At 27.5% G+C, this 24461-nt stretch overlaps 1 protein-coding gene across 3 annotated transcripts in view; it reads right to left on the bottom strand.

The window, feature by feature from the left end:
* LOC114125725 (formin-E-like) overlaps window positions 1-20801 on the bottom strand; it is a 35850-nt gene extending 15049 nt beyond the window's left edge. Inside the window, exons 1-3 of one of the 3 annotated variants that reach the window (XM_050200672.1) lie at window positions 20529-20801; window positions 10314-10689; window positions 6223-6725 (exon numbers count right to left, since the gene is read on the bottom strand). In XM_050200672.1, the coding sequence (XP_050056629.1) occupies window positions 6223-6725; window positions 10314-10529 (719 nt within the window). In that variant the 5' untranslated portion in view covers window positions 10530-10689; window positions 20529-20801. The remainder of the gene's footprint in view (window positions 1-6222; window positions 6726-10313; window positions 10690-20528) is intronic. The other 2 variants (XM_050200667.1, XM_050200675.1) reach the window with 2 other exon arrangements.
* Between the last annotated feature and the right edge of the window lie 3660 nt (window positions 20802-24461).

Genomic DNA, 24461 nt, shown 5'->3' with positions numbered 1-24461 from the left:
CTTTAGCATTCTCAACAGTCATCACTCATCATCATTAAAAATGTACGTTATGTTTTACGGCATTCACCATAATGGAAAATGTTATAATACAGTTACTATGTATACGGATCATTATAATTACTATAGGGTTTTTACGATTTTAACTTGATGGCCTTGCTTGTAAAAATCTAGTGTAAGATATATAAATTTGTGCCCTAGCTGAAGTCTGTGATGGTCTCACGTTTTTATTTTTGTTTAACAAAATTGGACTTTCGTCTCAGTTTGTTCAAGGCTCTTAAGTCAAAAGGTGCCACATGGTATTTTAACACCAATATACTACAGAAAATTTACTAGTGCGGAAACGCCGTAAGGTTGCGAAATGCCAAAAGACAACGCTCGTCGCTCCGTGCTTGGCCTTCTACGTTTGACCTCGTAAATGATTATTTTTGCATTGCTCTTATAATGCAGCTCAGAACTCTATACTTGTATGATGCAGTTTCAATTATCGGGTTGCATGCATTTAATTTATTTTTTATTGACTGTTATTATTTGTATATTAAAATCATTTCATAAATCAATTATTATAGGTACCTATATACCTAGTACTCATAAAGTAATATTACTTGTAAAGTTAAAATTTGAAAATAGAATTTTGAGAAAAAAATGATTTCATTATATTTTATACACAGAATATGTGTGAAGTAAAATTACATTATCTATATAATTATTGTGCTATTATCCATGATAAAAACATTGAAAAATGAAGACTCTATTAGGTAGTAAAAATGTATATTGTTGATTTAAAATTTAAAAAAAATACACATTAAAAAAAAAATGTCGTATATAATATAATATATGAACACTGTAATAAATAATAACTAAATGTGTACTATTTAATTGTATAATTATATATATATAAATATATTATATTATTAATAGTATATTATGGTATTGGTTTGTATGTGGTAGTGGTCCACGAATTAAACCTACAAAATTTAAAAATTTATTTTATTTTTATTTTATGTTAATTATATGAATTTATTATTTTTGTTAGTTAAGAAAATGCAAGCCCAAAATTCATATTAATATGTTTTTATAATTTAAATTGACATTTGATAAAAATAATATGATATACATTTTTTTTTATAATAGTAATTTGTATTAAATTGTTAATAAATGTAAAACTTTTACTTAAATTTTAATAATAATAAACATTATTAGATTCCAGCTATAAAGAATTTCACTGTATTTTATTTATTCATAATCTAAATTCTAAAGTGCGAGAAAAAATTGATTCTTGATTATGGTTAAAATAAGGTTTAAAATCTTGATGGTGTTCCGTTATGTATCAAAATTTTACTAAGTGAATCAGTAATGTCAAAAACGTTGGGAACCACTAGGTTTACCTAACTTTAGAAATTTTCTATTTGAAACATGAAAAAGAAGTATTAGGTTTACCCTACCCATTAATTATTATTATATTATTTAATTTTTAAATATCGCTAAACCTATAGAAATCAAAAATGAAGTATATTGTACATAGGACCTAACAATAGGTACTTCAGATACTTATGAGCAAGTAGGAACTAATATTAAGTTTAATATTACTTATTATTTTGAAATTATATACAAAATTGACATAATATGATGGTATTTAAATAAGTATATTATAAAAATTAAATTAAGAATATAATATTATATTGTATAATCATAACTTTTTTGCAATAAAATCAATAAATACACCGCGTGTTACTACTAACCTAAGAGTAAGACAGGCCAAAATTAACTTACTTATCTGCCTTTAACATAATATAATTTATTAATGACACTTGTTATGGTAAAATATTGAATGATTAAAACTATTCCAATATCGATTAAAATATAAGCCATATAAAAATTAAATAGATACATAGAACTTGTCAAGTTTCACACATATGTGGACATTTAAATAAATTGGTCAAAATCTGACATCAATGTATATTTTTATAGAAAACATAATGTAAGACTGTTATTTTCAAGGAAAAAACATTACACAAGGTCCTTCATTCCCCATTCTGTAAATCGTCCTTTAATAAAAATTACATTTTACTTTAAAACATTTTTCTATTGTTTGGAGATAATTGTATTATTATAAAGCTATTAATATTAAACGATGGCGAATAAAATAAATTAGTACCTATTACATTTAAATAGGAATTACTTATATAGTATAATACATTATATTAAAATCAACTTCTTGCAGATAGTACTGAATTGATAATTCAGTTTTCTCTAGTAGCAATCCCTTTAATTATTTTTTTGTTTCTCATTTCTAATTTGTCGTGTCCTTGCTCTAGTTACATAGAAAATTCATATTATAAATACATATTTATCACAATAAATATGACGATTATACATGCTTTAATAATCTTATGACATTATATTGTAACATTGTCAGTAAAATTATCATTATGTTAGTAAACTATTATAGCAGTATATTATACCATTATGAAGTAAATTATAAGTACCTACTTTAGATTATATTAGAACTGATTACATGGTTTAAACTCTTAATATTATTATATTTGTTTTTAATAATTTGAATGTCACTGAAAAATATTATTTTTTTTTAAATAAAAAATAATTGAAAAAAAAGTAAATTATTGATATAGTTTCAAGAAAAGCTGCAAATTCAAATAAAAGTTATTAACATAATAAGTAGTATGGACAATTAATTAATTTAAACTTGTGTATATTATGCATAAAGAATAGAACTGAAAAGAGCTGAGTTCATTCATTTTCATGTTTACCTATAAGTGCATGTCGTTTAGTATATTTTTCATACGCACTATTAATTCATGAATATTGATTGAGTATTATGATATAGGTAGCTCTTAATTCGTATTTCGTTAATCGTTAAGTTTAAGGCTTTAAAATAATAGTTGATATGATTAAATAATTAAACTTGCAATAGTTTGATTGCAATTATTTATGTACCTACCTATTTGATTTTCGAGTTTGAAATTAACAAATTTGTGTTTTACGGAAAGAAAAATAGATTCTAAAAATGAATACTCTTATACTTGTCATTTTTATCTTCTAACACTTGAAACACAATTAAACTAAAAATGTATTACAATACTGCTCGGTAATATCTTTGTAATTTAATAACTTATATATATATATAATAATTTAACCGCAGTCTACTTATTTTAAATTTTACCTATAAAGATACATACATTTTATATTAATACTTATACCATTAACTTTAGAACAGACTACTCTATAATCAATGTTTATACACAAATGACGAATAGCAATCATATCAAACAGGTTTATCTAAAATAATATATCAATGTCAGTTTAATATATTAAAGTAAATAATAATAGTTTAATCATACTAAGTGTATACTGTATAGGTACGTATTTTGTCGAAATTTAGCATAACATGGGAGATTTACTGAAGAAGAAGATGATTTTAATTTTAATAATAATTTATATGATAGCCATTTATACGAATGTTTAGGTAAGTATTTATTTTTAAAGCAATAATACATTATCAAATTCGAAATACGATACTGAAAGGAACTACTTTTTCAGCCTACAGGCGTATTTTTATTCAAAATATTTCTACTTATACCGGAATGTTTTTTTTTTGTAGTTTTTTGAAAATCAGAAAATTGAAATTTTTAAGATATTACTTTGACTAGGATATTGATCTTTAAAGGTTTGATTTTTATTATTATTATTAAGAAATTGTCTTCCCTGTAAAAAAAACTATGATCAAAAATGAAATAAGAAAAAAATTAACTGTAAAATCAATTCACATGTCAATAAAATAAAAATTAAATCAAATCATTCTTAACGTCAAAATTTAATTTGGTCTATTTATCTACTATCCGCAAATGATTATAGAGTTTATCGTATTAGAACATTTTATGAATTCCCCATTATAGCATTACGCCAGTACGTGTGTATGAGTAAATTGAACAACTTTTAAAATATGTGCATCAAACCATCAAAAAGTGAAATGCTCGTTTAAAATTGTTATTAATAAAATAATTTCTTTTTTTATTCTGTTCAGAAGAGTACCAAGTAATCACTTATAATATTATATCGTTAGTATTAACGTTAATAGGTACATGTTTAGGCATTAATGGTGTCAACATTCATTTCATAATTAAAATATTTTTATTTCACAAATCACTTTAACTTTTAAGCATAATTATTATTTATTAATCTAAATAAAAAAAAATACTAAAAGATAACACAAAACCCTAGCTATTTAAAATTATAATTATAATTTTTAATAATTAATGTTTGTTATACTCGTATTATCGAGATTGAGGAATGAATATATATTTTTAATTTTCACCATTTAATATTATCATTAATTTCCAGTTGACGGATGTAAATATTATATTGTAAATAATAAATGCATTACGTTAAAATAATATCAAATTGATTCTTTTATCACAAATAAATAATAATTATATATAACAAGTAATAATCTATGAACATCATATCATTACTCAAAAGCACTGAAATAGAAAAATACATTTAACCAGAGTTTAGTATCGCTAGTCATGTGTCTCAATTTTATAAACACCAAATTGTTATTTAAATTGTTTAATCTATTAAACTAAAATTATTTTGATATGAGTCAACTATTTTTGAAAATGTATATTATTTAACGGTGTAAAGTATCTTTTTTTCTATTATTCCTTATATTTTGATTGGACATTTATTTCGTTTTGCGATAAGTTTTTTTTTTTATATATACCTATCTTTAATCGAATTAATTACGTTAAATCTCAATATGTAAATTTAAAAACGTATTCTATATTTTCACCTAGGTAAGCAATGAGTTGTAATTATGATACTAGGAGTCTAAATAATTGAATCATAGCCAATGAATTAGTCATAAAATTTAATTTACCCTTGAGTGTATATACAAACTAAGAACACACTGTAAAGAGAACAATATTCAAAAACATAAGTCTGTAATATAGTTACAAACCTAAAAACAAACCTTTATATAGTTTTCGTTCTGAAGGACACGAAATACTGCTGTGTTTACATTTTATTGTTGTAGTTGTATTTCCTATTCTATGTATGTAAATGAATGTATTAAAATTTACAAGTGCATAAAACACACCAATAAAAAGGCTAATAATTCAACTTATACGTAAAAACTGCAAAAACAGTAATAACACGAAAGTGAAAAATAATATAACTTATGTTTAATTACCTTTTTACATAATTTGTATATATTATTTTTGTTTACTTCTTATTTCATTTCATTTTTTTTTTTTTATAAACATCAATGTATTTATGTTTATGTATAACTACTAAGTACTAGAACATTGTTACTTATTAAATAACAATATTTAAAAAAAAAAAAAATAAAGCTTAAGAAAAAAATATAAACTAATGTTTTAATCACATATTTAAGTCGAACCACACAACATAACACAACAAGTGTATATTTAAGTGACGCATTTATAGGGTATGATAACTATAATATTAATGTATTATATTATAATTTATCATAAATGTAAAATGTGTTACATCAGTATTGCGCCTCTGAGAATAATATTGATAATCATCGGATGATATTTTGGTGAATAGGTATGAATACGAATTAAAAATTCTATGTTCTCCCGGTAAATATCATTTAAAAATCAATAAAATATACACCTAACTTAACCTACTTATCTGCCTATACAGGATTTGGTAATTTTGATTTTTACATCATATTCGTAACATCGCTACGTTTCATCAATATTAATGATACTGTATCATTGATACACAGTCTGTTCTTTAATTCTTCTACTTTAGAGAATCAATAGAGTCGTAAATCTTTCCAAATCATAAAAATGTAAATAAGATCTAACAATATTCTAACCTAGCTAAATTATTTGATTTTAAATAATTTTACCTGATGACTAATAAATGATATAATCATATGATCATCTGTACAATATTATATTCCTATATTATGCTCGTAATGATTGCACATATTTATGAGTGTTGTCTAATCAATTATATTTTAAATATATTTCCATATTTTATCAGCTAGATAATAGCTTTTCGACCTGTGTGAAACACTCATCGCAACTCGTTTAATTATTAATATTACGACACGATCATAATAAATGCTAATAAAATATTATACCCGTACTCGTAATTGTATGGTAAATCCGAGTTTATGGTATATAAAACATTATGGTAATATTTTAGTTTTTCAGTCGGTCGACTTACCGTTTAGTGAACAGTGGTGGCAGCGGTGGCAGTGGTCGGTCGATGGTCGGGCGCGAGCTGTCGGCGGGCGCGGTAATCACCGCCGTGGTCGCGGTATGGTCCGCCGGGGCGGTGATGACCGCGCAGGCCGCAGAAGCCACGTCGACGGCCGCGGCGGCGGTAGCGATAGACGGCGGCGAAGACGACGACTTGTTCTTGGTGGTGGCCGCGGCCACGGCGTGACCGGCGTTTCGGCTCTCGCGCAACAACAGGTCCAGCGAGTTTCCGATCCGCCGGACGCACGTGACGTCACTGCTCTTGGACGCCTGCGCCGCGTTGGCCACGGGGGCCACTGCCGCCGTGGTGGACGTCGCGGCCGTCTGTTGCTGTTCTTCGTTTAGCATGTACTCGCGTATCTTGTCCTTGATCAGCGACGTGACGCACACGCCACCGTCGCCGATGGCCAGGTCTCCGAGTCTCAGCCAACCGGCTGGTTCTGCTGCAGATTCGGAAGAGGACATGGTCTGCAAAAACGAAACGTAAACCCATCCCCCATCGATATTAGTCAATTATTATTTATGTTATATTATATTATTATAATAGATATTCGTATAGTTAGGTATATAGATTATGATGGGTTATAATAGAAAGGTTTTATTTGTATTATTTGTATGCATGTTTCTAATATTGAAGGTTATTGACTTATTGATAAACGCGTAGGTATAATTGAAATATCCACAAACACCGAAACTATATTAATTATATTAAAATAAAACAAACATAATTGGAAATTTCATTCGACGTAGTTGAAAAGTGGACTTATAATATGTATGAATGTTATTATATTATATATCCCGATAAGGTGAATCACTTTGGAATTCGCAAATCATAATATCCACAATGAACTAATTTCATATTTGTTGTATTTGATTTGCATTCATTTGTATTTACCCTCCTTAAAAAACGCATACCCCTCTAGACAGATAAACGAATTTTAAATCTGGGTATTGAAACTACGTTTTACTGACACTTGCAACTTTCAAAAGTCATGTTATTAATATTTGACCATTTCAATTTTTTTTTATATACCATTTGTATTCTCTTGTACCCTTAAACAAAAATAATAATAATTTGATACAAATCAGGTACATAATTAATATTTATTTAGTCCGATATGGGAAATGTATGACATTACGGGTACAGCTAGGTATCAAAAAGACTCGTCTGATATATTGGCATTCGATTTCCTCCTATGCCCTTTTATTTATTCAAGTTTTTGCATTGTTATAATAATTAATATATTAAGACCTAATAATAAATCACCGTTTTTTGAGAAGGGTTTTTAATGTTTTTATTATAATTTAAATTTATTTAAATTATCGTAAAAACAATAATATTGTATTAATTAAAAAAGATTATATTATATTATTATCTTATTATACATATTTTTATTAATACAAACTGATTCAAAATTCTTGCTAAAAGATTTTTTTTTTTTTAGACAAATCTAAAATGATTATTAATGTTTGTACATTATTACAATATTTAAGGGTGGGGTTTGGAGGTTTACCTTAGAAACTAAAATAGGAACCTATACTTTTTTTGGAATCTTAATGTGAAGAATATAAGAATATTGGATTAGTATCTCGATAAATAAATATTTAAAGTTTAGGTGAGCTGAGTATAGTAAACCAAGATTTTGCAGGGTATCCCCGTATTACTATACTATACTTATATATACACTTTAAATATTTATAAATAATAAACTATAAGTCAAAATTTCGATAGATATTGTAAATATATACAAATTACTAATCAGTAATCACTTTGGATATTTCTAAATAAAAAAACTTTTGTACTAAACATTTTTTTCAGCAATGAATATTTTTATGTTAAAATAGCTGTAGCTTATATTTTGAATCACCCCAGTATTATATATACAAAATTAAACATTAAATTAAAATTTATAGTTCTTACTATTGTAAAATATGATAATTATTTTTATGAGCCATATCATAATTTATAAATGTATATTATAATTTGAAGATATCAATAATATTAAGTAATTTGTTATCAAAATATTTATAAAATATATCATGATGTCCATAATAAATATAAAATTATAATAAAATAATTTACTATTACGTATAAAAATAACAAAAATATTTGTACTATAGTAATACACTAAAATCATATTTATTAATTAGGTAAGCTACTTTTGCTAACTTGCTTAAAAATACTATCACGTATGAAAAATACATTTTAGAACTTAAATTAATCCAGTTATTTTAAAGTCTAAAATGCAAGATTTTATACAGTTTAAGTATATTATTAGTGTTATTATATGTAAGTTATTGACATGGTATCGGTTTATTAGTAATAATTTGTGTAATACAATTTTAGATTAGGTATAAAGTTTACCTAATATGTGTATTACAAATTATAATGTATAATTGTAATTCTAAGCTGACAATTTCAAGCCCTCTCAATAAGGTTGAAGTTCAATTATTAAATAATGGACACCTATAATAGATATTGTATATTGTTATATTATTATCTTTATATTTTATAAATTATAATATCGATTTTCGTAATAGTTTATTCGTGTTCATGACATGTTCATTTATAAATTGATCTAAGTTAGGTATATATTGAATGCTTAAATCAAATACAGGCATTCGTTATTTTGTCAATAGAATTATGTTTTATAAAATAAAATTATTAAATAAATGGTTCAATAAAAACCTATTTAGATCAGATTCAATCAACTTTTTTGTATTGAAACAAACTTTTATATTTACAATCTAAAGGTATTTACAGATAAGGTATATCATAAGTAAATAAGAAATAAACAATATCAAAAATGTAGTTTCTTCAAAATGATAATCTATGTAGGTAGGTATATATATTATAAATATTATTAAGAGTTTTGATATAGGTACCTACAATTATTGTATAATAATTTCAGATTGCTAAACTGTCTCAACTATTTACTTTGTGTTATATTTATTCTATCAAAACAAAAATAATTATTCTTCTCAAAAAATTTAAATTCTTCACATTTATGTATAAATAATTACCATGTTATTATTGTGAAACGATAAAGAAAATATGTATATAAATATAACTATGTCACAGATATAGAATGATAATTATAAAAGCATACACAAATTTATACTTTAAAATGTTATGAGCTTATTATATCTCAATAAATGTTATTTAATATAAATAATAAATGCATTTGTTTACTTTATACTTAATCAACTAAAAAAAAAAAAATAAACATTAAATAATCTATTTACCTACTTCTTTAGACTAAAACAATTATTACACATTTCAGAATTCATAAAATAATAAAGGTCAAGTGCTAAACCAGCGTTATATTATAATCATTACGACAAAGTCGCTTTTCATTGTTAATTTTATTTTATTATTAAACAAAAAATATTGTGTATAGGTAATTTGAAAAAATTAATCATAACTTATAATTATAAGTTTTATATTACTATAATATAAATTGCCATTTTTGGATTAGATCCTGGTCGTTAAACTGTTTCATATTTATAAAATATAACCCATAAATAAAATTATACATAGTAGTACATCAATTTATTTTAATCAACTGAAAATATATCGGTTAGTCTTAAAATAATTGAACATAAGACAAATGTGATTTCAGATATGGAGATATGGGAGTACCTACTGGTATTTACGAGAAAACGACATTAATGTAAATAAATAAGTCTATATTATGTTATAGTTATAAAATTGATAAAAAAATTAATATATTGGTTATTACGGTATACTGTTTAAGTATTGATCATATTAATTTAAAATTATTAAGTCCTATAGTAAGAAATTGATTTTAAAAGCTCAATTATATTTTTGTGTTCTATGTTCCACATATCTTTTAAATGGGTGTTTTATACAAGATATATTAAACTGATTTTATAATTAAAGATCAAGAAAAACATATAATATAGTAGAAGTAAAAGTATATTAGACAATTTGAGACATGAACACCAATTTCAACGTTGAACTACGTCTTATCGTTTGTGAATTTCGAAAGATAGAAATGAAATTCACGAATGAAAAAGTTTATGCTATATTACCTCCACACTGCAGTTGACTTCCAACGACACGGGCGCACTCTGAGGTATTGTCTTCGAAATTACATTAGGTTGTTTCTCCTTCTCTCGGGCCCTGTGTTCCCGAGATCGTTCTGTACTGGTTCGAGCTGGAGTTTTCTGTTGTCCAGCTGCCTTAGATTTCTTCTTTTGCTGCTTTCGAAAGTTCTTTGCCCGTTCCGTGTTAGTCAACTTCGGCATATTTTTTAATATTTTTATGGGTAGTAATTTTGAAAGTTAAATTTTCTAAATTTTATTTAACTCTTTTTGTCGATTCAATTCTGCAACTGTTCCCATAAGATTCAATGGTAAAGCAGCGGATTCCCCTGATAATCAAAGATGGTCGTTCTTGCAATTTTACCTAACAATCAATGTCACAGAAAATTGTTGCAATTTTTCATGTATTTACAAGACATCAAAATAAGACGAAGTTCTACGTCAAAATTTGAGGATAAATTATCAAATTATTTTAAATTTTAACTTAAGTTTTGAGTTTTTATTGCTTTGTGGTAATAAAAATTCTCTACCATTTTTATGCAATCTGATTTTACTGGAATAGCTATAAGATTTTGAATACAAATGGTATAGTATTTTAAATATGATATTTGTTTAACAAAACAAAAAAGACGGTTATTAACATCTTTTTTAGCGCAATGATTTTCAATTCAAGAATAATTAAACACAATGGAATTTAAACAGTTAAACTTTAAGCTACAGTCTGGAAATGAAAATACATTTGTAAATGCAATCTCTCGAGTTTTAAGCATTGTTGTACACGAATACAATGAGATAAATGGCATATGTTGTTTTTCAATGGAAAACTAAAATCACTTAATTTATTAATTAGTTTCCATGAGGTTTGAATATTTTAAATATATGGTGATTTAGTAAAGTTAAGCGCAGATAAATTACATATTTAAAATCTATAATATACAAAGAAATTTTATTACTCTGCAAGTATACAAAATATAATACATTGTTAAAACGTACATAGTTCCTTTTCACGGTTTAATGATAAAAGCTCGTGTGAAACGTCAATATTTAAATAATTATTTTAATCGTTGAACCGTTGAACCATTGTTCGACTGAATATAATTATTGATGTCTTAAAGACTAAATTTGCGCATCCGATATTATTTTAAACGAATAGTATGTTTGTATATAATCATCATAGACCACTGCAATTTCCGATTAATAATAACTGTTCATACTATAAATTATAATGTATAATATGTACTTGAAAGTATATACCATTGTTTTATTTCTAAAAGATGCTATACAAATACACGTGTTTTTATTTTTAAATCTGTATTTTTAGTAACATCATAATTTACTCATAATTTGTAGTACAGGATTATCGGGAATAGCTGAATAACCTCATAATTCGATGAGCCGAAATATACTGAAATTGTACTGAATAGTTTATAACTTTATATAATTTACAATTTATAAGTTACATAATCGCGTGATTTGTCGTTAATCGCGCATCATCAACTTCCACTATTAGTTCATATTATTTACTATTCGAGGGCGGATATCAATTGTTTTCTTTGTCTAAACCGTTTCTGTCCTTGAAATTTTATGGTGATTAGATGGTCCATATCGCCATATGGAAACTGCCAACTGAGTATAAGCATAATGTATATATATATATAGGTATAATATATATTTTATAATAAGCTACTGAAACGATAACAACTAAACGTTGGCCATCACCCATTTTTTTTTATCTAAACATAATATTATATAGGTACTATAATAGTTACTAGGTAGAATACTTATAATTACAAATACACTGAAAAAGTTGTTCACAAATGTTTTTTGCAAGTTTACCAAATTAGTTACCTAATCTAAATATATTTTATACATCCACTTATAGGTAATTAATATCTAGAGTGAATAATTATTTGATTTTCTTTAAATAGTTAACCAATCTTATAAATAAAATGTATTATTTATTACATATATATATAATAGTTGTATTTATATTATACTTGATGAAATATTTTCATAGAGGCCTAAAGGTTAGATGTAGGTACATACACTATAATATACTTTTAAAGGACATTTACATCTTTGAACTGTGGAATTCATCATCACAATATTTTGTCGAATTATCACTGTTCAAAGGTCATAGACCTACATGCGTGTATACATTAATATTATTACAATATTATATTTGTTATAAAATATATATTGTATATATATATACTCGTACACGTATATTACACGAGTACTTATATATTTAATATGCATAATTATTGGTATTCAAAAACATTGAAGTTCTAAGTATCTTTATTTAATAGAAATGGAAAGATTATTAAAACTGATTGACTATTAAAGTAATATAATGGTAAACTTTATAAAGTATAAGTAATATTTTTGTTCAGTAGGCGACAATTACGAGGCCATTTTTATTATAAATAAATATATTGAATCTCCTGGGTATAATACTATAATATGTATATAATACATATTATACTTACTGAGTGCAAAAAACATGTTAATTAAAAATAGATGAATAGTAAGGATACAACATATTATTAAGGAATTAACAAAAATGCTTTATTTAATGTCTGTTGAAAAGCTAGTTTCCTTTGTATTTTTTTTCAAATAACTAACTTAATTTTATAAAAATACTGGGGTATTCTGTAGTAAGTGTCGAGTGTATCTCGTTATTAAATAGGTTAAAAAATAATCACATTTATTGTAGAAAATCAATTTTAATCGTAGACGATCTTATATTCATTAGTTTGTATTTTTAAGTAATTACAAATGGTATTTTATTATAAAATTTTATATTAGCATAAGTAATTTTTTTATACGATATGTTGAACTAATATTCAAAAATAAATAGCATATATTATATTATATTTTATAACAATAATTATAGCATTATTGTATCATATCAGATGATAAGCTGTTTGCTATTGTTAGCTTATAATTTAATACCAACAAGCCATAATGTGACTAGGTTTATGGTATAAATAATTTAAAATTTTTGTGTAAATACTTGTATAAAGTAAATTAGTAAATAATAATTACACATTCGTGAAAAATGTCATGACTCGACGAATAGTATTTTGTTTTTAATTACAACAAAGTAAAATCGTTATTTTTCGTTTAAATCTTCAATTGAATTTAAAAATTCACAATTTATAAAATAATTTACATATCATTGTGATTATGTTGAGTTTTGTAATAATTTGAATTTAAATGGCTTTAAAAAAAAATGTTTATCTATAATAAGAACATTTGATGATGAACCTTATTATAATATTCCAATATATTTTTCTCATAAAAATAATTTTGTTATACCTACATACCAAAATAAAAAATAAATTTAAAAAATCGAATAATTTTGATTATTTATAAATAAGCTTTTTGTTTGTTTTTTCCATAATTTGTAAAAGAACCTAGTTTTACTTCAAATACCATTTAAATCCAATTTTCTACCAGAAATCACTCTCAAAGTTGAGATCGTTCACAAAAAAATCATCACACACACACACATCGTATCAATACATTAATTGCTTTGTTCAGAATTTGAAATAACGTACGTGTTTAACAAATGCTATAATTTTAATTTGATTTGAAATAAAAATAAGTAAATTTAAAAAATCTAAATAAAATCAGTATAATTTACGTTTGTATCATATACATTCATAATGCATTTAGTTTTTTATATATCTTTTGTGTGAGATAAAAATAATCAATTTGTTATTTTTAAATGTCAAAGGTACATATTGTGAAGGTCAATGTTTGACAAACATAATCATTACTAACAACCAATAAAAATATAATCATCGTCATTCATATAGATATCTGTGCATACAATATGCATTATGTAAGTCCAAACAATTTTTTAAATAAATGAATATTTTCTTTTTATAAAAATCTTTTAATTTTGTAATACTACTGAATTCATTTATAATATTCATAGTGCATAACTTATTAACTTATATGTTTCAAGATTTTCATATATTTACAAAATAATGGAAATTTAAAACTGATTTTGTATTAAGTAAGTAAAATATATTTTATTATACTTGTAATTATAGAGTTAAGATTTCTTAACTGTACTGTAAGAATTGTAAAACATTCATTAATTCTAAAAATATATTTAAAATTCCAAATATCCTCGAAAAAATCTCATTTTTTCATATGCCAGATAATTCACCAAAAACATTGTAAAATATATGGTACCAAGATGTATTAAAATCCCAATGAACTAAAAAAAAAATTTCTGTTAAAACGTCCTCTTCGTTTTTAGCTTTTTTTCAAGCCACTCATGCTATATTAACCTTTGAAAAATATGCTTATAATTGTCCTTACTTATTATTTAATAGATTTTATATTTTGTTTATATGAAAATAAAAATAAATTAACAAATTAAAATATTATAAAGTTAAAAAATTATTACTTAACAACATATTTACAATTATTATTTATCTAGTACATTTTTAAAGTAAATCAAGTAGTTCAAATTTAAATTTCAATAAAATGATTATATTTCCTTTATTATATCAATTTTTTTACATTAATAATATTTTTAAACACATCGAAAATCTGTATTATCTCAACAGATCAGGAAGGTTCTTAGATTTTTTTTATTTATTGAAAACTCACAATTTCAAAATTATAAATAATTATTAGAGATTGTCTATTATTTAGTCTGTAACAATCTATATGATTATAAGATACTGTAATACTATAAAATAAAATATACCGAAATATTTTAGTAAGAAAAAAATTGCCTCATTAAAAGTAGGTTTACGTTTAAAGATAACACAATATAGAAGTACCTACTGGTATTCTTATGTAATAAATACAAACAATAATGTATATTGGGTATATTATTTAATACTTATATTAATTATTGATTTACAATAAGACTATTTGTCTATTTAAGATACTATATAGTTCATTCATCAAACATGGTAAATACTCCTAAATAATTGAGAAATTTAAACAGCTCGGTTAACACCAAGATAATATTTATTCAACTATTTTTTTTAACTGTTGACTACAAACGACCTTCAACTTAAATGGATTTTAAAGCGTTTAATGTAATAAATAGATTTGAAATTAATCTACCGCATGTTTAAAATGTTTATAAGTTATCAAACTACCATACATAAAGTAAATTACTTAAAGTTATATGTGAAGAAAATCTGTCTTTTTAAAAATAAATTAGAACCAAATACTAATTATTGTAGTTACAATTAAAATTAAATATTCTTCATTAGACATTGAATATTATTATTTATTTATATAGGTAAGACATAAACTATCTATATATCAGCAGCATACTCTGATTTTAAAATACTTACATATGTACTAATAATAATAATAATACATATGTAGAAAAATAGACTAATTGTGCAAGGAAAAGGAATTAAAATGGTTTACATATTTTTAACCATATAGAAATACAGTCCAAAATTAATATTAAGTAAACACAGATACAATATATCTTTAATAATATAAATCTAGTTTAATTTCATAACACATCATAGTACTTATACTTAAATAATTACTAAACTAAACTGTAGTTATTTTTTAATGTCATATAAATTAAAGAAGTATTATATTTTGAAAAATTGAAACAAAATTTAATACAGAGTGGTCAATTGAGTCACTACCTATTACTTATGTGTTAAATTTGAATCCAATGATAGGTATCATTGTATAGCTACGAAAAACGATACAGAACGGAGATGATTTGTCAGCCTAGGATATATTTTCCAGTGGGTGGTGAAAAAGGTGGTCTATGTTTTGATGATCTGAATACCCCAAAATTAAATCATGTACAGAAAATGCCAATTTAAACAACTGCATGGTGTATGTTTCAAATTTCTACGACTAGAAATTTTCAACTGTAACAAAAATCTAAAATTATTTGATAATAAATTGGTATATTACGCGTGAATTTTGAATTTCGTATTAATTTAAACTTAAGTTGAAATTTTTTTAATTAACCAACGCTCTACTTCTTTTATAATCATTTAAAGAAAAGCTAAACAGCGGCTTACGGAAACTTATGGAAAACCTTGTATTAAATTTTCAATTCTCAGCTACTTATACAGAATTTTATACATTTTTAACTACAAAATTATTTGCAAATATTCATGATTTTGACGAATTTTACCAATATTTGAATCACTATAATAAGACTAATTTGTGATAAACTTTGTTATCGGAAACCACCCCTAAAGTTTTAAATTAAAGAATTATTTCGACAAGATATGCTATACACAGACACAGACACAAAAAACACACATCACTGTACAATCAATACATTCATCACTTCGTTCAGAATCTATAATAAGAACAAATAATACACAAAACTATTCGATTACAGTTGGTATAAGCCGAGAATGTAGTTTACATATCCAAACTACAAACTAATAATAAGATGTGACAAATATTATAACCAACAAAATACCTACCCAATAACCCTATAAATTATTATTTAATAATTTTTATCTATTCTTCAAGAAGATAATTGACACCACTAAATAAGTTTATAATAAATATATTTTTATAGTTTGTACGGAAGATTACTTCTTTATTTAGAGTCTAAATAGACGTTCTGAATTTTGATATAATTACATTATAATATTGAAATATTTTACGAGACAAATGCTATTGTTCAACAGGAATGAATAGGTAGTTAGAGAATATCTATGGAATACGTCATAATATACCTAATCCTAGACATCTATTGAGATCGGAGATTTCAACGAGTTCATTACTTAAGATCATAAACCATTTATTATTTTTGTAATACTCTAGTGATCATACGCCTAACACACGACTTCGAATTTATTATATATTATACTCAATTTGCTATTATTATATAAAATAAAAGACACAGCTATATTATGGAATTAATGCCACGTATATTTGAGAGGTATATTAATATTAGGAATTACGATATCTCTAATTTACCATATAGATTTATTGGTTTTTACTTTTATAAACTTATATCACTTACTTACTAATTTGATACGTTATTAATTTAAGTATACCAAGTGTAAAAACTAAAATATGAATTAAATTTATAAATGTATATTTTGTTCTATCATTCAAAAAAATACCATTACCCGTTTTATTATTAGAATATAATGTATAATATTATTTATAGACACACGGATGGAGGTGTATTGCAAAACTTCATAAGGTGTTTGATCACCGATAGAAAATGATTAATACTAATTAATAAGTATTTAAATTTAAAATGTATAGATTACATTAAAATATAATACATTAGGTACATAAACACATATTATATTCAAAGTTGGTTTGATTTTATAATAAATATAGGCACTTACGCGATAATATAATATCCAAATTTCATAATGACAGCATCCTTGACTAATTTTAATTAATAATGTATTATACAGTATATTCAAAGGTGGGAATGAAATAGTTAAAAAGTTAATATTTTTAAAAAATTTTAAGCTTACCTAATTTTTTCGTTAATTTCCCATTGCAATTAATTACTTAATTAGTACAATCATTTGTTAGGATAGGTTAAAGTTTACGAGTTGATTTGAATAATAAAACGCCAAGTTAAAATCATGTCTGTCTGGAGATATCTATAAAATATGTAGTTGATTGTACTAATTGATTAATATTTTTATTTTTATTTTGTTTAATCGCACTGTATACAATAAAATAAACTAAAACAAGTTTTAATAACCAAATAAATATTTCTCTATGCTATAACTTTGATTTTTTTGAGTTGACTGTATAGTTTGCAAACTATTGACAATAATCATAGTTAAACGTTATTAACATCGGCTTAATTTATTAACTCGCATATCAAAGTTTTCAATAATCTGCGCCCGCCATTGATTACATTATTATGACGGATAACGATAAATCTATATTATTATTGTGTATGGGTAATGACTAGTAATATTAATGAATAACACATTAACAAATAACAAATGTTATAAGTGTTATAACATTCGACGTTATACGCTTATACTATTACTTCGGAAAACTTTCGACGTTACTACGACAGCCGATACGGTTATAACATCATCTGTAACGATCAGTGCCGGTATTATATAGTAATTATATTATGATAACGTTATTATTAAAAAAAAACGATATTTTAGTTGCTAGGACGAGTGTGTAGGCGCGCACTGTACAGTCGTTGAGTAGGCGTCGACGTCGGCGTCAGCGGATTAGGAATATCGCCGGAACGCGTGACTCGTATGCAAACACTCGGCCGGCGAAGCGAGTGAAGTAGCCGTCGTCGGTGTGACGGCCGCCGCGGCATCGATCGACCAGACGAATAATACGCAATTTATTACCATAATAATATTCTATTATAATAATAATAATTATCGGCTGTCGGCGCAGTCAATGGCATTGCTACTACGACGACGGCTGCGGCGGAGAGGGAGACTGCCAGTGCAATAATAACGCTCGATCCGGTACGCGCGTATGCGATCTCGCGCAGCCGTTACGGTACGACGAATTAATATAATACTGTGCGGCTGAAAGTTCTGATACCTACCCGAAGCCACCGCCCTAACGTTCGTGACGATAATCTCGTACCTACCTAATGGATATTTTTGTCGTCGGCGACACTCGCGAGACCGTCTAAAGATCCAACAACTGTGTTATCATATACCTAATTATATTATGACCAAGTCGTCTTTAAAATATGACGTGTGCAGGATAATCATACTGTTTATACGAATATACCTATAATATTAAACAGGAAGTACTCACCCCGTGGTCCTCGAACTGATCGAACGATGTCTAAGAGTTGCGTCGGCGATAACGTCGTCGGGGGTAATGTGACGTCCGTGAGCGACCGGTGATGATGGTGAAACTCGCGCGACGACGGACCGGACGTCCCGGCAGGGTCACGGGGAATCAACGAACGGGCGCGTGCGGCCGTCGCGCGCCGGTGGCCGGGCGCGACCCTATAAATATATACGGGAGTACAACCACTGCTTCGGCGGCGGTGCACACTGTCAAGGACGGCTGTCGGCCAATCGCGGCCCGTCCTTTGCCGAACGCGCCCGCCGCCGCTCCGTCGCTTATAACTTGCGCCGGCGATGGGTGCCGGTGATGGGTGGTGGTGGCGGCGGCGGCGGCGGCGATCGATTCGAAGCGGACAGGCGCCGTGGGTACGGCACCGAAGTCTATGAGCGTCCGACCGCTTTTGGTTAGCCCACAGATGTCGCCGCGAGTTGGTTTTACGGGCGAATACCCCGTCGGTGATGCTTACCAGCCCTTCGCGGACTTCTGTGCCGTAAAATTCGAGCAACCTCGTTTCCTTCGCCGGAGCCGGAGAACACGGTTTACCATGCCTTTCAAAACGAAAAAGACAAATTTTTTATTATTAATTTTTTATTTTGAAATTTTTTCTCGAAATGCGGTTACATTTAAACGAACTGAATTCGTTCACGAGTTGCAATTATACATACATAACGATACGTCATTATAATATGATGCATGTGTGATGTGTGAATGTGCAGTGTGTGTGTGTGTGTGTATATATATCAGCTTATAATCGGTGGTGTATTGGGGGGGGGTGGTATACGGAGGTATACGGCGTATACTCATTCGCAAGTTTTTTTTTAGCGTATACTTTCTAAATAAACGGCGATACGTGGATATACGGTCGTATAGCCCCGTAAAGGTACCGATTAGAATTTTTGGCGATAAAAACAAAATGTTCTAATATTTGTAATTTTCATTTCTCAGATAGTATATTATTTTACATTGTTATTTTATATTATTATTTTTTAAAAAATAATAATATTATTATCGGCTGTCGGCGCAGTCAATGGCATTGCTACTACGACGACGGCTGCGGCGGAGAGGGAGACTGCCAGTGCAATAATAACGCTCGATCCGGTACGCGAGTATGCGATCTCGCGCAGCCGTTACGGTACGACGAATATTATAATACTGTGCGGCTGAAAGTTCTGATACCTACCCGAAGCCACCGCCCTAACGTTCGTGACGATAATCTCGTACCTACCTAATGGATATTTTTGTCGTCGGCGACACTCGCGAGACCGTCCGAAAGATCCAACAACTGTGTTATCATATAATTATATTATATTATTATGATCAAGTCGTCTTTAAAATGTGACGACGTGTGCAGGATAATCATACTGTTTATACGAATATACCTTATAATATTAAACAGGAAGTACTCACCCCGTGGTCCTCGAGATCGAACGATGTCTAAGAGTTGCGTCGGCGATAACGTCGTCGGGGGTAATGTGACGTCCGTGAGCGACCGGTGATGATGGTGAAACTCGCGCGACGACGGACCGGACGTCCCGGCAGGGTCACGGGGAATCAACGAACGGGCGCGTGCGGCCGTCGCGCGCCGGTGGCCGGGCGCGACCCTATAAATATATACGGGAGTACAACCACTGCTTCGGCGGCGGTGCACACTGTCAAGGACGGCTGTCGGCCAATCGCGGCCCGTCCTTTGCCGAACGCGCCCGCCGCCGCTCCGTCGCTTATAACCTTGCGCCGGCGATGGGTGCCGGTGATGGGTGGTGGTGGCGGCGGCGGCGGCGGCGATCGATTCGAAGCGGACAGGCGCCGTGCGTACGGCACCGAAGTCTATGAGCGTCCGACCGCTTTTGGTTAGCCCACAGATGTCGCCGCGAGTTGGTTTTACGGGCGAATACCCCGTCGGTGATGCTTACCAGCCCTTCGCGGACTTCTGTGCCGTAAAATTCGAGCAACCTCGTTTCCTTCGCCGGAGCCGGAGAACACGGTTTACCATGCCTTTCAAAACGAAAAAGACAAATTTTATATTATTAATTTTTTATTTTGAAATTTTTTCTCGAAATGCGGTTACATTGAAACGAACTGAATTCGTTCACGAGTTGCAATTATACATACATAACGATACGTCATTATAATATGATGCATGTGTGATGTGTGAATGTGCAGTGTGTGTGTGTGTGTGTATATATATCAGCTTATAATCGGTGGTGTATTGGGGGGGGGGGTGGTATACGGAGGTATACGGCGTATACTCATTCGCAAGTTTTTTTTTAGCGTATACTTTCTAAATAAACGGCGATACGTGGATATACGGTCGTATAGCCCCGTAAAGGTACCGATTAGAATTTTTGGCGATAAAAACAAAATGTTCTATATATTTGTAATTTTCATTTCTCAGATAGTATATTATTTTACATTGTTATTTTATATTATTATTTTTTAAAAAATAATTATATTATTAGCAGCTGATTATCAAAACACATTTTAAGAACCAATTACCAGTATTAGATAGTAGATACCGATATAAATAGGTATACTATGTTTATTTTTGACTCGTTATGTTTGCAGTAAATGTATAATATTAATAATTATTATGTATAATATTGTATATGAGTGTGTGGCTATGTGAGTATGATATAATATAAGTATATATATAAGATTCTCAATACTTAAATTCTGAATCGTTTATGTATTTTATAACAATGTATATTAAAATTATTTAGAAAAACTATCATCTACAACCATTATAAACAGCAATCACTAATCAGTTTCCAGACACCAGTAAGTTTACTGGCAGTTAGTAACTTACTGTTCTAATTTACTACCTACTAATTGTTTTTAGTTCTTCGTTGGTCAAAGTGATAAACCTGTACGAGAGCTACAACTTAGAGCACTATTCACGAATCTAGTGAAATTTATATTTTAAATTAAAATGAACAAATTTTTCATAAGAAAATTAAACATTCAATTAGTTTGCCTGCTTTGTAGTTTCTATGGTTAATTTTGTGATATGTGAGTAACAAAATACAATTCTCAGTATTTGGTATAAAATACCTACTCAACATTTTTAGTGCATATTTTGACTATTTTAGTTTTAAAGGCCATAGGTAATATATTTAATTTTAAGAGTAGGTATATTTAAAATAAAAAGGCATTTTGTGGTTTAATGTGTTTATGCTTTTTATTCAATTGGTTGTTGAAAAATACTTGTAGATTTGTAATCTGATGATAAGATAATTTGGTTGTTATTTTATTCGAGTGAAGCGAGAACAATTTTTTTTTTTTATTTAATTTTAGTTATAATATCATTGACACCTAAGATCTAGAAGGCGTATACACATGAATATTTTTAGCAATACACCACTGCTTATGATACTGGTATTTAATAAAGTAACCACGGCAAAAAATTAAATAGAAAGATATATTTATACGCGAATGAAAATTCGAAATTTGAATCATGAAAAGCATTCAGCATTTTAAGTGTTTAATACTAAAATTAAAAATAATCGATTTATTGTTATAAATTATAATTATACGTATTTTATATGTTTTTGATAATATAATATTAAGAAGGAACAAGAAAACATATTTTTATGTGGTCCATCATATTTTACTTAAAGAGCACATCAACGTATCTAATCAGACTTATTGAATGTACATGAGTATATGACTGACTCATTGTCTCATCCCCTAATTTTTAGTTATTTGGCGAGGGCTATGAATAATTAAACAACACGTGTTTTAATTTTCAGAATATTTCATAATGTTGTAGCTGCTTTGCTGCTTAAACTTATAGGACATTAGAAATTATATTATATCTTATATTCTAATATCACAGAATCAAAATTAACAATCTGTATGGGTGTAAAATAATATTACCTAATAAATACTAATAACAAGACAATTTTTTACACAACTAATGATTCGTTAACACTCATTTCTCATTAAAATGAAAAAATAAATAAAGTATCTGAATCATGATACTTTCTGAAACTTTGGAAATAACATGAAATTAATGCTTTTATTTAAATTATAAGTATTTTAACGCTTATTGACTTTAAAAGAATAAGAATTAAAAATTGATAACATTTTTTATCAAAAAAAAACTATTGCAATCCGTATAGGACTGAATGGACTGATACTACTATATAGTAGTTACGTCCATATCTACCACATTTTAAGTCATCTGTAACTGTAAATTTTACACTTATTAGTTAATACCTATATATTTTATTAAAAAATATTATTAAGTTAGCATTCAACTTATAAATAAATATTTATTATGTATTATTTGTCTATTATCAAAATACGAGTTATAATAGTTTTTTTTTTTATTAAATAGGTATATAATATAATACTACAATATTTTAATTTTAAGCATACGTACAAACATGATCTGATAAAATCGTCATTGTATTATAATAGGTTCAAGAAACCTAGTATGTGTAATACCTATGCATAGTTTATTTACAGAAAGTATTACCTACATTATTATGAATACATAGAAATTATGTTTTTAATTCATTTATTGAAGGTTTTTTTTAATGTATAGTTACTGTTTTTAAAACAATATTGATTGTATTTGTTTTTATATAGTTATATATAGTAAGAATACAATTATAAAACGTACTTTAATGTGATATATTATTTATTTATGTATATTGAGATGGTACCTATACAGTATACCTACTAAATAGTGTAATTTATGTGATGCAGAGGTTTAATGAGATCCCTGCCATTGCGCCGTCCCTTAATTTCATGGTTTTCTAATACTATTATTTATTAAATATATAGGTAGATCTATTATTTATACATACAATTTGTGGTTTTATTTGAGTTTTGAAAATGTATGATGATGTTATTTAGTTTCTTCTATTGATATAAATTATATACTATCTAATTAGGCTGAATAGGATGATTTATACATTTATTAAGTAAGTATAGTGTATACTGAATAGTAACCATTTGTTCTTATTTGTAATACAAAATAAGGCTTTATATAGGTATCTTAAACTATTTTATGACGGTTGAATACATATTATTGTAGGTATAAGATAATAATATAACCTCTAGGTAGGATTTAAATGCACTATGTATTTATTAACTATATTATAGATTCGTTAAATTTAAATTTAATTATAAATTATTATATTAGAAAAAAAAATGTGGGTGTAGGGAGCGGATAGATCAGCCTGAGCACTTAGTCACTTGTGTTTGTACCTAAAGTATCAAATAAATCAAATTTGGTACCCCGTCCACAATGTCAACAACCAGAACATTTTTTCACAAGGATGGTAAACAGTGCTCTATACATAATTTGTAGTTATATCGTTTCGGATAGAGAAA

Source organism: Aphis gossypii, chromosome 1 (assembly GCF_020184175.1).
Source record: "Aphis gossypii isolate Hap1 chromosome 1, ASM2018417v2, whole genome shotgun sequence".
Taxonomy (NCBI): Eukaryota; Metazoa; Arthropoda; class Insecta; order Hemiptera; family Aphididae; genus Aphis; species Aphis gossypii.
Note: the sequence above shows the minus strand (reverse complement) of the source record. Positions and strands in the feature narration are given on the sequence as shown.